The sequence below is a fragment of the Fulmarus glacialis genome, unplaced genomic scaffold (genome assembly GCF_000690835.1).
Source record: "Fulmarus glacialis isolate BGI_N327 unplaced genomic scaffold, ASM69083v1 scaffold2467, whole genome shotgun sequence".
Taxonomy (NCBI): Eukaryota; Metazoa; Chordata; class Aves; order Procellariiformes; family Procellariidae; genus Fulmarus; species Fulmarus glacialis.
In genome coordinates this window covers 92,021-108,261 of record NW_009224928.1, presented here as the reverse complement: position 1 = coordinate 108,261, position 16,241 = coordinate 92,021, and the positions used below count along the sequence as shown (strand labels likewise).

General features: G+C 40.2%; 1 protein-coding gene across 1 annotated transcript in view; it reads left to right on the top strand.

The window, feature by feature from the left end:
• Nucleotides 1-1,839: 1,839 nt before the first annotated feature.
• LOC104080047 (SH3 domain-containing kinase-binding protein 1-like) overlaps nucleotides 1,840-16,241 on the top strand; it is a gene marked incomplete at its 3' end in the record, with an annotated part of 93,506 nt that continues 79,104 nt past the window's right edge. The window contains exon 1 of the mRNA XM_009582301.1: nucleotides 1,840-1,957. Within this exon, the coding sequence (XP_009580596.1) occupies nucleotides 1,849-1,957 (109 nt within the window). The remainder of the gene's footprint in view (nucleotides 1,958-16,241) is intronic.

The window sequence follows — 16,241 nt, the reverse complement described above, 5'->3', positions numbered from 1 at the left end:
AAAGAGTTTGTCCGAAGCCATCACCTATCCCCAATGCCTCCTAATGTAGAATCATCAAATTTGCAGATGACACCAAATCGGAAGGGGGGCAGTTGACATGCTTGAAGGCAGGGCTGCTGTTCAGAGGGACTGTATGAGATCCAGTAAGGTCAAATGCCAGTTCCTGTCCCTGAGAAGGAGGAATTGCTGGCAGACATCAGGGTGGGGCCTGATGGGTTTGGGAGCACCTCTGCTGAACAGGACCTGTGGGTCCTGGTAGACAGCAAGCTGAACATGAGCCAGTCGTGTACCCTGGCATCAAACACAGCCAACAGCATGCTGGGCTGCATTAACAACCTGCATGTTGAGAGAAGTGATAATCCTCTTTTACCTGGCACTCGTTAGTCCACATCCAGAATACAGCATCCCATTTTGAGTCCACCAGCAAAAGAAAGACTGATAAACTGGAGCAAGTTCTGTGGTTGTGGGAGCTGGAGCATGTGCCCTGTGAGGAGATGCTGAGGGAGGTGGGCTTGTTCAGCCTGGAGGAGAGACAGCTTTGGGGGGACCTTCCAATACACACAAGGAAGTTATCCAGAAGACAGAGCAAGGCTCTTCACAGTGGTGCCTGGCGGGGAGGACAGGAGAGAGAAGACGGGACTTGAAAAGAAAGTTTCAGGCTGGGTATAAGGAAAATTTTTGTCACTATAAGGGCAGTCAAGCAGTGAAGCACGTTGCTCATGAGGTTGTGCAGTCTCTGTCCTTGGAGGTTTTCAAGACCCAACTGGGCAAAGCCTAGAACAGCCTGGTCTGACCCCAGAGGTAGCCCTGCTTTGAGCCAGAGACTGTAGTAAAGACCTGCTGAGGTCCCTCCCAGCCCAAGTGGCTCTAAAATTCTGACCTAGGACAAAGCTTGGAGCCAAAACTTAACTTATTTTGTCCTTATTTTTTGGTACATGGTTATGAGCAAATTGTTAGCCTTTTTAGTGCATCAGTTACCTGTCTATAAAGTGGAGGTAATGCTACTTGTCTACCTCAGTGATGTTTCAAGGTAAGATATATGAAAGGCTATGATATTTTGGATGCTTTGGCAAAGTAGATATAGACAACAAAGCAGTTAGGCGTTTAAAGTCTGCCTAAGAAGCTGATAGAGAAGTATTGTTCATCTTCTCAAGTGCTAACTGTGAAGTCTTGGGAAGCTGTTTTCTGTGGGTTTACTTTCATGAAACTCCACCATACATATTTTCTCTGTGTGCTGCCAAAGAAGTCGATCACCTTAAAAGGTAGTCAGCTGCAAAATATGTTAGTGTTAGCAACGGCTCTGTCAGCAGGCTCTCTATATGCTTCTGCCAATTATGGTAACATTTGTCATATTTTCCTAGTTAATATTTTTCTTCCTGCTATGGTCGTTGTTTCTGTGGGCTTCTCGACAGAGGGGAAGCAGACTTAGCTGCCTTTATATCAGGAGCACTGTACCCAGTTCTGCCCTGTGCGTCAAATGTACAGCTAATTGATGGATAAATTGAGAAGTCTTTTTTTTTTTTTTCCCCCCCTCCCACCTTTCAGTTTTGGTGATCTTTAGTAAGAGATTTGCAAAACTGTCCTACAGTTTTCACACATAAATAAGGAATTGACCTCTTTTAGAAAGAGGTTGGAAGAGTTACAGAAAATTACTTTAATTTTGTGGCATTTCAACTTAAAAAGCGTCTTTGAGGTAGCATTAGAATAGGCAGGGGTGTATACATAGAAGTTTTACGAAATCTTGGGAACTTGAGATGTAGAATATTCTCTAATACCTTTTTTTAACTGTTTCTTCTTTTTCTTCTCCCTGTTTACCTGCCTTTTCTTCTGCAGGAAATAAAGAAGGACATGAAGAAAGAAAATACTGCCAACAAACCACCAGAGAAGCCTATAAATGAAGTTTCCAATGGAAGCCCTTTACTGTTGTCTGAGACAATTATTAGAACCAACAAAAAAGGTATAGTATATGGAAGCTTAAATGCAGATTAAATTCAGACCTTTAAAAGAACAAAATGTAAACCTTCCTTGTTTCTAGAAATAAAGCTACAGTCTATTTAACTATAAAGGCATAGCAGGAATAATAAAAAAAAAAGTCTCATTGTCCTCTTAGTCTGGCATATGGACACATGTATTATGTCTAATATTTCCACATTAATTTGCACAGACATCCCTTTCTTCTTAAAGAAATCCTTCCTAGATATATTTAATTAAGGAAAGCTGTATGAGGAGATTACTAAAGCTTATTAAAGTAAGGAACTGACAGCTTGTGTATATGGAGGTTTTTGCACAGTGATGACAGTCTACATTCACGTATTCATGTTCTATCTAGGGCAGAGACCGGTTACTGACAGAGAACTTTGGGGGAAAAAAAAAAAAAGAAAGAAAGTGGAAAACATAAAGTTTAACGCATTGGTTTCCTGGGAAGTGTCTATCACTGTCTTCTGTTTCAGACTGGAATGTGTGCTCTTCATGTCTGGCTTGACACCCAATGCAGATTCCTATGTAGCATTTTGAGTTGCTAAAATGAAAGCCTCCTTTTTTTAGCTCCCAGTCCTGCTCTCAGAAATATCACAACAAAACAAAAAATTGGCAGTGTAAAAGATGGATTTTTCTTTAGGTTATGTTTATGCTCCCATTCGTTTGTGGGAGGAATATTGGCTGTGTGCAAATGATGGGCTGTATTTTTTCCTGGAGAATTCACTGGACGGTTTCTTGCTTGCTGTCTTATATAGAGTAATCTGCTGTCATTAATCGTTACTGTAATGTAGTTTCCATTTTGGCATGTCTTCTATACTGTTAGGACTATGCATATGTAAATTTCCTCTTCCATATTATCAGCGAATATTGTATTTGAGCTGGCAGTTTGACTAGAGGTCTTAAACCTAAGGTTTGCAACTGCAAATGAGGAAGATTTAATAATTTCTGCAAAATGTATGACTTCCTTTAAAATGTGAGGGGGAGTAATCTCTACCTCTTTTGCAAGGAGTGATGTCCTCTGAAAGAAAAAATTGGAAATAAATCACAGAAGGCTTTGTCTTTTGAGTTTGCAATGTCATCTTGAATCTGGAGACACGTCCAACATTTCTGCTTTGGGTCATAGGTTTTTCAAGCAACAGCAGAATTAAATTACCAAGAATTATTCTTTTTCATGGCTGCTATACAGAACCATATGAGTAGTTGGGAAATTATCTAGGGACCAAGTCTATTCCATATTGCTTCAGCTGCTATTTGGAGAAGGCTAATAGCTGTGGCAGATGCAGAGATTCCGTTCAGTCACAAGGGGATAGCACTCCAAATATGATACTTAGAGCATAGGCTTTCTCCTCTTCTTCCTTCCCTCTGGCTCAGAAGCTTTAAAGGATTCAGGAGATAAAGAAGTTCTTTTTCTGTCTGTAGCTGGAGAATACAAAACTTCATATTTATTGAAAGGAGAGAAGCAAAGAGTGACACGAAGATCTGTAGCTTGAGGAAGGGGTTAGGTTTGGAAATAGCAGATTTCGTATTAGGATGTTATTGCATTGGATTTCGTTGGTCGGGATTGCACTTCTCATGGCTACCTCTACATAGTGTCAGGGTTAGTAAATTTTTCATTTTGGCTGCTTCTCCACAGCTGTTTCCATTGCTGCAGAGTAAGCAGTTGCAGCATGCCGTACTTTAGCAGTACAGCTAAGGATGCATAGAGCATAACAAGGCCAAGAGAGCTTCCCCTCTTTTTTTCTGGGGTCAGTTTGAGCATGGTGCCAAAGTAGCCTTGTTTAAGTGAGGACAGCTAAGCAAGTAGTTACTATTGTGTTCAGTAATAGTCTTCTAAGAGCTATGTGGCAAATCTCCTTGTGGAAACTGTTGCTATATTTTACTGAAGAGGGAGCCCTAAATGCCACAGGAATTATTTTCTTCAAGTGTTCTTGTGCTGTGATTTTTATTAAACCCTACTTCAGTCTGTTTACTGATCACGGAACGTGACCTGACCTGAAAGAGGGTACTTTTTTTTTTCTTTTCTCCTTGTTGTTAGGAAGTGAGGAGGAGAGGGATGCATCTAAAGGTCTTTAGCCACTGTTCAGCAGTGAAAATAGTAGGCAGTATTACTTATTTGCTTGGGCAATGTAATCTTGCTGCTTGGAACTTCAGAGCAGATCCAGTGATGTGGGATTGAAGCATTCTGTGCTGGTGCATTGTTTCTATTACTAAGATGATGATAAGTGCTTTTCTACTGCTGTGGTGTTATGTTGCGTATTTTTACTACTTAACTTGGTTGGCCTAATTTACGTGGCAGCACTTTAGCAGGCATTTACATTTTGAGCAGAAGACTCTTGGCTTCTTGGGCTTCTGGCTTGTAGAAAGTTTTTCCTTGAGGAATATTGACGAGTGTCCAACAGTGGTATTTAAGGAAAATAGCTAAAGTATTTGTAAGAAGCATCTAAGTAGCTAAGAGGAAAAGAATGGATTTCTGAACAAAAAAGTTATTTAGGATCCAACTTTGTATCTTGTTTGTTCATGGTAATTATTTCTAAGCACTGTATTGAAATCAGGGGTTCTTGTAATAAAATCAGTGTAAATTGAAATGCCTCTTGTAAAGGCTTATTTCATCAAATGGACGTTACTACTTTGGATTATAGATGTAACGTAGGAACAATTTAAAGTGGGTGTAACGCCACCGGTAGTAGCCTACCTGGGTTAGTACTTCCATTACATAGTGAGGGTGGCAACTGATTGTGGTGTTATTAGTTTTACTTCACCATCTGTGAATCATTCAGGTTTTTGTTATAAAGACCAGGAGAAGATGGAAGAATTTGATTTTGTCTGCTTTTCACTGGGGGCAGTAAAACCGGAACATTTCTCATCCTTTAATGTTTCTTGCTGACTGCAAATACTAGTGACCTAATGGAAACAAACGGTAGAAATGACTGCTGTGGTGGATATAATTTAGGAAACTCTGTTAAACTTGGCCTTGATGTATTTGCGAGAGTTAATATTTGTAGGTATTTTCTTTCTTTGCAGGGTTGTAAGTATGATCTAGAAGTTAGGGCTACACCTAAGAAATAATGGGTTTATTTTCTAGGTCTGCCACAGACTTGCTGTATAGCTTTTGCTAAATCACTTAAACTCTGTCAGCCAAATTACCACACTTTAATTTCCAAGGTTAGGTATCTTAATATGTATGGGTTTTTCAGATAGGCAGAGGGTTTTTTTCTGATTTATTGCAGTGGCATATCCAAATTTATTCATAACTTCCAGGTATTTCGTGTGTCTCTGCCTCAGGCTGCCTATTGGCAAAACCTGGGTTTATACCTGCCTCATAAAGATGTTGAGATCTGTTCTAGCATGGTAGCAGTGGCAATTAACATCTAGGAAACTGAGCATTTTAATATAGTATTCCAGTGAGTTCATGCTTCAGCTCTGAAAGGCTCAAAAAAGGACCATTTGCTCAAGTGTAGAGATGGGGTTAGGGAAACATAAAGTCCTTGTGCTTTCCCTGACAGTTCCCAGGGCTGCAGCAGCTCTAGGCTGGTTTTGATGGGTGCTTCAGGTACTGCATTATCAGCACCGGTCTAGGGAAAAAGGCCGTGGTACTGAAAGACGTGTCTGAAGCTGTGTGAATGTCAGCTGTGGTTGGCTTGCATATCCTTTGCCAGAACCTGGGAGGGATCATTCTTTTGCTTCTTCCTACAGCTCATATGCCAAGAAAATCCTTTCCTTGCCAGGTGTGGGTCTTTTAGTATATCTTTTCACTGCTCCAGAATTTTTGGTTGGCATACAGAACTATTGTTCTAAAACTTCTGTAAAGCTGACTTAAAAAAAAATAAATCCTTTTTTTCTGTTTAGAATTGACATTGTTGCACCCTGGTAATAACAGATTGGGAGAGCCTTTTCTTCCCTGAGAACATTTTCAGATTGTTTGAAAAAAGCAAAATTATTGCTATTGTTACTATTATTTAATAACGTAAGAAAATTACAGTCAGATCTTGGAACAGGAATACGCTGAAAGATTTTTTTTTTTTTTTAAATGCTTTCCCAACATGGTGAAATTCCATCTTTTCTAAGTTAACTTTCAAAATCTAAAAACAGATCCAAAGTTGTGCAACTGTGTCAGATCTGTCATAAATTCAGTATGATCTTCATCCAGGTATAAAGAGTCATAATGGAAACTTGCATGCAATGAGCTTAACTGTTAAATGGCTATGGCTTATTTTGGGATAGTTTTGTTCTGATTTTTGAGTATTCTATTTTTAAGTATCCTATTCATTGCACCGTGTTGTGTATTTGGGACTAGGAGCCCACTTGCATAGGCCAAATTGCAAAACTGGAGTTGATAGGCTGTATTTTGTAAGTAAACTAACAACAATTGTTATACAAGTAAACAGATTTCAGGAAAAGATATATTGCCTTGCTAGATGTATTTGTTTTATATAAACTGTAAATGCAGTCTGCATTGAAGTTATTCAAGCCAGCAAATCTGGAACAGCTCATTGTGTGTTACATGCTCTTAATCAGAGCCAAACACTGAAAGCAAGGAAATGTTTTTTCTAGTTCTCTTGAGAATTATTTATTTTACCTTCTACCCTACGTTTAAATAATAAAGAGAATTTGCATTCTATCCAAAAAGGGAAAGTTTTGTGAAAGTAGGTTTGATGATATAATAGGTTTATGTTATGAATAAATAACAAGTCTGTTGTATGCAAAACTGAGATTTAAGTCTATTTTTGTAAATTAAAGAAATGGGAAAAGTATTTTACAAGAAAAATGCTTCACCATTTGGTTCAATAGTTTTGTGATTATTTGGATACAAAAAGACACCTGTTGTGGTTTAACCTGGCAGGCAGCTAAACACCACACAGCCGCTCGCTCACTCCCCTGCAATGGGACAGGGGAGAGAATCGGGAAAAAAAAGGTCAAACTCGCGTGTTGAGATAAAGACAATTTAATAGGACAGAAAAGGAAGCGAAAATAATAATAATGATGAAAGAATATACAAAACAAGTGATGCACAATGCAGTTGCTCACCACCTGCTGACCGATGCCCAGCCACTTCCCGAGCAGCGGACGCCCAGCTGGCTTTTCCCCTAGTTTATATACTGAGCATGACATCATATGGTATGGAATATCCCTTTGGTCAGCTGGGGTCAGCTGTCCCAGCCATGTCCCCTCCGAACTTCTTGTGCACCCCCAGCCTCCTCGCTGGTGGGGTGGGGTGAGAAGCAGGAAAAGGCCTTGACTCTGTAAGCACTGCTCAGCAGCAACTAAAACATCAGTGTGTTATAAACGTTATTCTCATCCTGAATCCAAAACACAGCACTATACCAGCTACTAGGAAGAAAATTAACTCTATCCCAGCCGAAACCAGGATGACACCCCATTTATTAAAAAGGCAAGCTGTTGGCGGCTCAGTGTATGAGTGTGTCGACTCTGAGTTTTATATTAAGTAACTTATGTAAGCTATGATAGTGGTCATATTTTTCAAGAGCAAGGCAAACCTCAAAATTTCCATCACAAAGTCTTTTATTACTAAACCTAGTGCAAACAACTGCCTTTGTCGTATGCCAGTCATGTGTTTGCTGAGGTGTCTGACCGTCAGTGCACTCAGCTTTGGTTTTCCTTTCAAACAAGGAAGTTTGAAGGCATTAATCTGTCTTTTGGTTGGATTATCTTTCTGCTGTTTCTATGTTCAGGCCTTCTCCACAGACAGGCTTTGGCGTTCCCTTGCAAATATTGCCAACTTCAGAGAAATTATAGCTAGCATGAAAAAAAATCCTTTTCGTTTCTAAGATCAGCTAATTGGTGTATAATCACTACACAGTTTACACAAATATGCACAAGAACATACTTCTCAGCCTGTTAAGGTTAAAATATGCATACAACATATGACACAAACCCAAAATGAAACATAAAAAATTAATGGCACAGGAAACTCAAATTCAGCAAAATATTTATTCTTTGAGTTTAAATACCATATCTGCATATGCATAAGTAGTGTCTCAGATAATACACATTTCCTTTAAAAGTAGTGTTTCTTGAAAATAAGTACTTGGATAATTTTTACCCTCAGGTAAGCTACACTGCGCTGAAAGGCACTGCTTTCAGTTCAGAGAGGCAGGAAAAGACACCGGTCTGTGCTGGACATGTGGGGACAGCCAGAAAGAAACTTGGTGTGTATGTGTGGTGTGTCTGATCTGTAGTGGTTGAAAAAATTTTTTCTGGAGGCAGGTGAGAAGAACTCTATCCCATGCTAGAGGAAAAACCTCTACTTAGTAAAGTTCCTTTTTGATTATTCAAAACAGTATATTATTTTATACATGCAACGTGTAGAGGATACATGGAAAAATGATGATTCTCTCTAGCATTTCAGTTTCATGATTCTTTTCTTCTGACTTAATGTGCATGGAATATAGCTAATTTTGGAGCTGATGAATAAGATGCGTTCAGATGAGGGGTAGTTGTCTAATGTATGAACATCCTTCTGCGCATCATGGGGCCGTGCTTTTGGATTCAGTATCCTTTTATATGAATACATTTATATAGTGAGGGAAGTCATAAAACAGTGCAATTTAAAATTATTGCATTAACTGTCTGATGCCGTAAAATGAGTTTGGTTCTTTTGGGGTTTCTCTTGTAGTTGTAACTGTACTGTGAAATCTGCGATTCTCTGATTAAGGAATGGCAGAAGACGAGCAGGGTGGCTCACCTGAAACTGAGCCTTGGAGCGAGGCATTGGGGTTACTGTATACTTCCCAGTGCCTAGCTTGGGATGTCTACACCTCGTATCTGGCAGCTGTGATAGGAGAGAGTCAGACTTCCTATTCTGTGACAGAGACAATGAAAGCAAAGGAGCAATGCAGGGATACTGTTGTGGAATGTAAAACATAACCCTATCTGGAATGAAAATGTGGGATCAAGAGAGTATACTTTGACTGTGCAAGCTAATATATTTTCCATGAGCTGTGAAACTTTGCCAGTGTACTTTAAACTGGGTCAAGAACGCTTGTCTTGTCATTCCTGGAGTTAATCTTGATGAATTTGCAACTGCTAAGTTAAATACGCCCATCTAAGTGTGCTGTCAGAGTCACAGGCAGATCCTTAGTTCAGTGCTGCTTTACCTTTGCTTGCTTGGATGGTAGCTGGGATGGTGCTGTGTTGCTTTTATGGGGACAGGGAACTGGCGTTAGCCTTCCCTGCTGGGCCGGAATCAGGGCTGTGCGGCTGTTGACATCTTTCCCCCATCGCCTGTAGGTAGTGATAAGAGCCAGCCGTGCTATGGTAAGTTACGGCACTAATCAGCGTACTGAGGCAGTTGGAGCTTTCTGGCTCCTGTGACAACCATAAAAACCTCTGAATGATTTCTGGGGTTGTAGGTGAGAAACAGGGCCTGTCAACAGCTTCCTTGGGTCTCCTTCAAATTGCAGTGTCATGTGACAAGAATTGAAGACCTACATAATTTACATAAATGATTGGTCTGAGAATTTGTTCTTAACCCAGTGAGCACCCCTCTGTAAAAAAGATTTTTGGACGTATGTGAAAGTTTAATGTAAATGTATGCCTTTGTACTTTTTTCTATGATTGTATTTTTTAAAAACAGTTCCATACTTGTGCTCTCTGCGTTGTGATAGAGTGACTTGTTCTGCTGCTGTTGAATCACTTCAGTGCAGGAAACTTTTTGACTTCTGTCTACTTGGACCAGAAGGAAACTACAACCATTATTCAAGAGCTGCCTTTTCTGATGAAATGGTATTTATAAACCCAAGCTGGGACAAACTTCTGCAGACAGTGGCAAGAATGTACACAGCAAAAATGAACCGTGGCTGCTGGCAGGAAGGATCATCACTGCCTTGGTGATTTAGGAGAGCTGAGCAGAGAGTTCTGCTTAGAAGTATGCTGCAGGAGGGACCTCTGTGAACCAGCTGCCACTCTGGGGTTTGGTTAGGAGCGTGTGTCTGTGGAGGGGATTTAACTCTGAATGCACTTTGCACAGGTATTTTTCACCTGTTCTTTTGCCCTACTCCCTTTCCTGTGTGCACGTATGCAACATCTGGAGTGCTTTAAGCAAAGCTTTGCTGTTGGCTGCAAGTGACAAGAAACTATATGAAAGTATTGCCCATGAGGCACGTTGTTTGTGCTGTTTTATGGTGTGTAATAGATTCTATGAAACATTTTACTTCCAAGAATTGATACAGGCTTTAAAAACTTTCTTCTGATAAAGTGACATGCCTGGAATGAACTTGTCACTGTATTAATTCCAATTATTTTTCACACGCTGTGTGAAATACTTCGATTCATCTGGTTAAAAGCCCCTGAAGTTAGGGAAGTTTGCTTTGCTATAACCAGATTTGAAAAACACGTAGAGGTATCAGATAGTGTTGATAATGCATGGCTTGGATTATTCTGAGTAGGATGGCATTATTAGCTGTGTAGGCTTTCAGTTTTCAGATTCCTATATTATGTAGGTGCAGTGCCTCGAGTAAAAAGATACTATGCCTGCAAAAGTATATTTCTTGTTTCCACTGGCATGAAGTTTCCTAAATTTTATTCATTGAATACTTCATGCATGTTTTATCTTATTGGAAAATTTCCTCCCTTACGGTCTTCTACACCATTATCAAGGTGCCCAGAGCATGCAAAGTTGTGCTGTTGTAAGTGGTGCATTTTGATGTATTGCACTGTTTACCATATTTTTTTGTGGTTACATCACTGCTTTCTAATGTTACTTTCTAATGTTAAGATGCACCAGTAGTTCACAGTAGTTCCTATTCTATATCCTTCTGCATTCCCTTTTCAATTATAAATACATGGTTGTGCCTGTTTCTTGCTTGGTGTTAATTAGTAATATCATCCTTTTAAAAATTCAAAGCTTGTTTCTCATGATAGTTAGTTTCCAAGCTCAGTGGTAGGGTGGTTGTGCTTGACAAGAGAGTGAAGTGTGCAAGTGCTGACAAGTGGCTGATTGCTGATTCTTGGCCCCAAGCACACAATTGCAATAGGAAAGATTATTATTATCTGTCACACAGCAAGAGCCGTTATTTCCTAACTTCAGCGCCGACTTTATTTAGCAATTGAAGCGGAGGCTGGGCAGAGGTCCTCATGGTGAGAAATAGGTCCCTGCAGATGCCCAAATTAGCTGGGAATGAGTTTTGAAGTCAGCGGGGGTGTGGTGCCACTAGCATGGTCCTCTGCCTAGGCTGCATCGCCCTAGTGAAGCCCCTCATGGTTTTAGCTGTTATACTATAGCATCTGCTGTGACTGCATCTTCATAAATCTGCCACTCTACTCCACAGACTATTCCAGAGAGCACTGGCACCTGCAAGGACCCCAGGCCACCCGTGGCAGCCCAGGATATATCTGCTTCCCCCCAGCAATATTTGGCGCTCCAGAATCTGTTTCTGATACTGTTTTCTCTAGGGACCAGATTTTGTCAGCATTGTACCCGTACAGTGCTCAGCCTGGCACTGTATTCATTGCTCAGATTTCTTGAGTAGTGCGCTACAGTAGATGACAGAGATAACACTGTGTTTAGTGATCAAACAGGGTACAGTAGCATCCCAGCTGTCCAGTAGTTTGAATTTAAGCCATCATGCACATTTAAGCAGCTTTTTTTTACACTAGGTCATGTATTTTCCTATCATCCTCTGTCATGCATTCATTGTGGATATTTCAGTGGTAAAACAACCAATTAAAGTACCCTCACACAAGCTTCAGTCATTAGCACCAGATATTCCATTCATTTTAAATAACTTTAAATGCTGTATTTTTGTATTTCCCTAATTCATTTAGAACCACGTGTACCTTGCGTAGACTTCTGTTAGACTCCTGCCAGATTCCATATGTCCTTGATCTATATAGTCTGGTACCTAGTTCTGCAAAAGCTGCAAGATGCAATGTCAGCCATTATTGCTTCATTTTGCAACTATGATCATAAGACTTAGTATTTTTTCAGGCCTAGGAATTCTCTGTTAGACTACTGACTCAGCATAGTGTTATCCTAACTTACACAGGTCATGGTTACTTCTGGGAATTCATAAGAGGTCAGGAAGTGTCGAGGAAATGATTTAAAGAAAAAAAAAGCTCCAGTGACCTAAGGAAAACCAAAAGATTCACTCACATGCCTGGCAGCTATTAAGCAAATAGAGTAGTGGGAAATAAAAGTAATAAACGTTGAAAGGTTAGCCTGAGGCTGTAGTTTCAGAAACGTGTTAAGCTAGCACTGCCACCAAAAAAAGAACCATCTTTCCTGTTTTTCTTCTTCCTATGTTCTGGTACAGACGTTTGGCTGCATGGTGGGCCAGACGAGGAGAATGATCAAGGTTAACATTAAACTAGCAAGAAAAACGCAGTTTCAGATCACTGTCTACTTCCTCACACTGCTGCACAAGCACTTGATCTGACAGGACAGCAAGGAATGTTGCAGGAGCTGGGAGAAACAGAGGGAGCAGCAGTGCTGCCTTTTATTTGGTTGCAGATCAAAATCGTTCTAAAAGTGCTATGAGACAGTGATGGTTTGTCAAACTTTTTCAAAGGTGGTTCATGGTTATTCGGTTAAATCAACTGCTAAAGAAAACAGACGTGCTGTCTCGTCAGTTTGAATGGCCAATGTTGCTTCTCACTTTTCTCTTGTGTTGGGGAGGTATATGGCTTAGTCAGTGTCCCAGAAAAACAGCATTGCAGTTGTATACAGAATCCTTCTTATACGAACCCTTCTCCACTCTCCACTCTTCATCTTGTCACCACAGAACCATTTTGGAGATGGATTTCATTACAGACGCAGCTGACTTGAGCCGGAGGCCTATTTATTCACAGCTTTTAACTTTGAGGAAGTAACTTCTCATTCATGTAGCAAGTGTAATGGAAAAGACAAGAGGAACTTGACAGCTGTTTTTAGGAAAAGAAAGTGTTTATCCCAGCAAAACTAAAAAAGATGTTGAGACATTACAAACTTCAAACCTAGACTTTTTTATTATTATTGTTATTTTAAGGTGAAGGAGCTTCTTCTAATGTGTACCTCAATTGCCCTGTCAGCTTGAGTAGTCCCTCCACTTACATTTTTATTTCTATGCAATTTGATATTCTCCTATGTGTTGTATGAAAAACCCACTAAAAAAATGGAAACTGATAGTGCCAGAAAAATAGTAAACCTGATAAAGTGCTTTCAAAGGCACAAAGTGCATTTTGATCATTTTTTTGTTACTTTTATTTTCACAATTAAAACCAATATTTTCACAAATAAAAGTAATATTATTGCACAAATGCATCAGCATAGTGCTGACAAAATAGTTTTGTAATAGACTGTATGATTCAGAAGGAGAGGGTGAGCAGAGAAGTAGTGATGGGTGTACAGATGCCATCAAAAAGGCTACCAAGATGGCAAGGTATGAAACCAGCCTGCTTGCCTTGCCTGACATCAGAAGTCTGGAAAACTCTTGTTTAAGGAAAACAGAACAAAAAGAGAGGGACAGTAAACTAGAAGAAATTGCTCAGTTCAACATGGGGAGCTCGAGCATGTTGATTAGCATGACATTAAGGAGTCTTAGGGAGCGTCCTGGTGAAAGTTTGTGGAGGTGGCCCATTGCTAAGACACTGGGATAGAAGTAGTTTGTGTGAATGCTGGGGGAAAAAAAGGTAAGTATTAAGGAAAGGTTTGGTGGCAGGTTCAGTAGGGGATCTTGCATCCTTGGATAGAGTTAGGAGAGCTGTGCAACTGGATTCCAGGAATTAGTTAATTTGGCGGGAAGTTTCATCCTTGCACAGATCAGAACTGACATGAAGTCATCACTACTCACAGCACGTTGTCAGAAGCGGAAATGGTTGTGACTCTAGAGGCAGAGCCGAAGGGTATTAGGGTAAAGAGTCACACTAGTATGACATGCCCAGGTGTATCATGGAGGGGGGAAATCTGGGCTAGGTACTGTATGAGGGACTTGCAGTAAGCAAAGCAACAGAGGTTTTTAGTGGGAAGTTGGCATGTGGTACAATGTATTAAGACTGGGTTATTTCTGTATAGAAATCTTTCAAACGCACTGAAAACTGGCGACAAACTGAAAATATAAGCTAAGTGAAGATCATTAGAAAGATGGTTGGAAATAGATCCCTTGACTAGGAGACAGAATGTTTAGTTTGTTAATCACTTACAATTCTGAATTTTATATGGGAAGTTACCATGCCGTAGAATTATGGAAATTAAAAGGCAGACAAGCTTTTGGTATAAAGACACAAAACCCAACAAGCACATGTTCTGCAGTCAGGTTGTAAGAAGTTCTGTGCCAAAAAACTGGGGATACAAGTGTGAACTGGCCATGTCTGGAAGGGGGCAGAGTGATTAAAATCCAGCACGTAAGTTTGTCTGACTATCTACCTTTGCTGTGTTCTGGGGCTTCCCCACCATTTGCATTGTGAAATTCATTGCTTAATGCAAGAGTGGCACACTGCTCAAGTGGTTATTTGAAGTTTATTTAGAAACATAATGCAAGCTACAGCATCTTTGGGACCAAAGGATATTTAATGTGGGAATGGACACTTTCTGGCCTTTGCAGTCCCCGGTGTAAAGGAGACAGCTCTTTAGTAGCTACCTCATTATGTAAGGTATTAAAGATTACATTAGATTTCCACCTAAACTTTTCAGTATGAACACTGGACCTAACATAGAGAAACTACTGCTACACCAAAGAATATTTTTTAAAATAAATTCAGGGAAAGCAGACAACTGATTTGCACACAATACAGAAAGCTACGAGGATTTTATTTTCTTCCTTACTCTTCTTATCTAGTTCTTAAAACCCAAAATGTAGTGTGGTAGATAGAACTGCTTTTGAAATAAAAATTTAACTGAGTCCTTGGAGAGAAAAATACGAATTTGTCATAAAGAGCTTCTTCATAGATGCCATATATCTTCATGAAAACTTCCTTTTTCAGATCCAATAGGAAACCTATTATAAAACTCATTTCAGAATGTGAAGGCTCTGATGTCATTTTCTGAATCAAATTTACTTAAAGTGTAAAATTGGTTCTGCTAACATCCCTGTGTTCTGAGAAGATTGCTAGTTGCCCTACAGGCCCGCGTAAAGGAAGAAAGAGGTAAGAAGTTTACTTCCCCCTTCAAGCTGTCCGCCCTTGATGAAGGGGGTGACTGCAGTTCCCAGGAGGCATTCGGCATTCAGGGAGACGGGGAACGTAGCTCCCATGTTGCTATTCCAGGTGCCACTCCAGGGAAGCCATCTGCAGCAAGTGACTGGCATATGCCCCAACCCGCTTTCTTAGTTTAGTGCAGAGGAGCTGGGCTCAAATACTGCTTTGCATATGAGGGAAGAGAGTCATATTGTAATCATGTAGCAAAGAGAGTGTCATCCTGTGACAATCTGGATGCCTTTAGTACTAGGAGTTTTATTCCAGTTTCCTAATGGAACAAACCTTGTTTGAGAGCATCTGTTCATTTGCCCTCTTCCCCTTGATTTTTTTGAACCCTCTGGACAGTACTGGCTAGAGTTGACAGAAGAGTAGAGGTCTTTAATACATTTATAGGAACATAGCAGTTCTTTTAAATTGAAAGCTGAATAGAGGAATATGACACAAATTAGTGCTCCTAACTTAATGAAAACCTCCATTTTGAGAGGCAGCAGCCAGTGGCCGAGTCACATAGGTGCGCTGGCCAATCAGTCAGTATCTGTCTTGTTCTGTAGCGGTCCCAGCATCCACTATCACTTTCCCAGCTGTGCAGGTATAGGATACAGGTGGAAGCTGGGGCAAGGGGTGGTGGGGGTGTGTAGAGGTTGAGGTGATTAGAAGGCACTGGGTGCAAATCCATGGTTCTCCAAGCTTCATTAATTCTGCTGCTTATGAAACAACTTCTAGAAGCTTTTGGATGTTCTGTTCTTCATACAAAGATTAAATAATTTAATAATATGCAGATATACATAAAAGTTTCGCGTATTTCTAAGCACACAAAACAATTCTTTTTTTCCACTCACCTTAGGCCACCTTTGTCAAAATACAAAGAGGAGCAAAAATGTGGAAGTTTATCTTCCTGATTTCTCTTTGAGGTTAAGAATAAAAATAAACAAACAGTAGCTCTGGAGTATTTTTGGTATAATGATGAAGGCTTCATTTCCCCTTGTATTTCAGTTAACCTAAATGGAAGTCTTGCTGGTTAACAAGTAAGAGAGGAATGAAAAGTGCTAAAGAGGGGCTGTCTGCAGCTCCCTAGTGAAATGCCAGTCCTCATAGTCTGCAGTTCTAGTATTTGCTGTCTGATCCCAATTGGCATT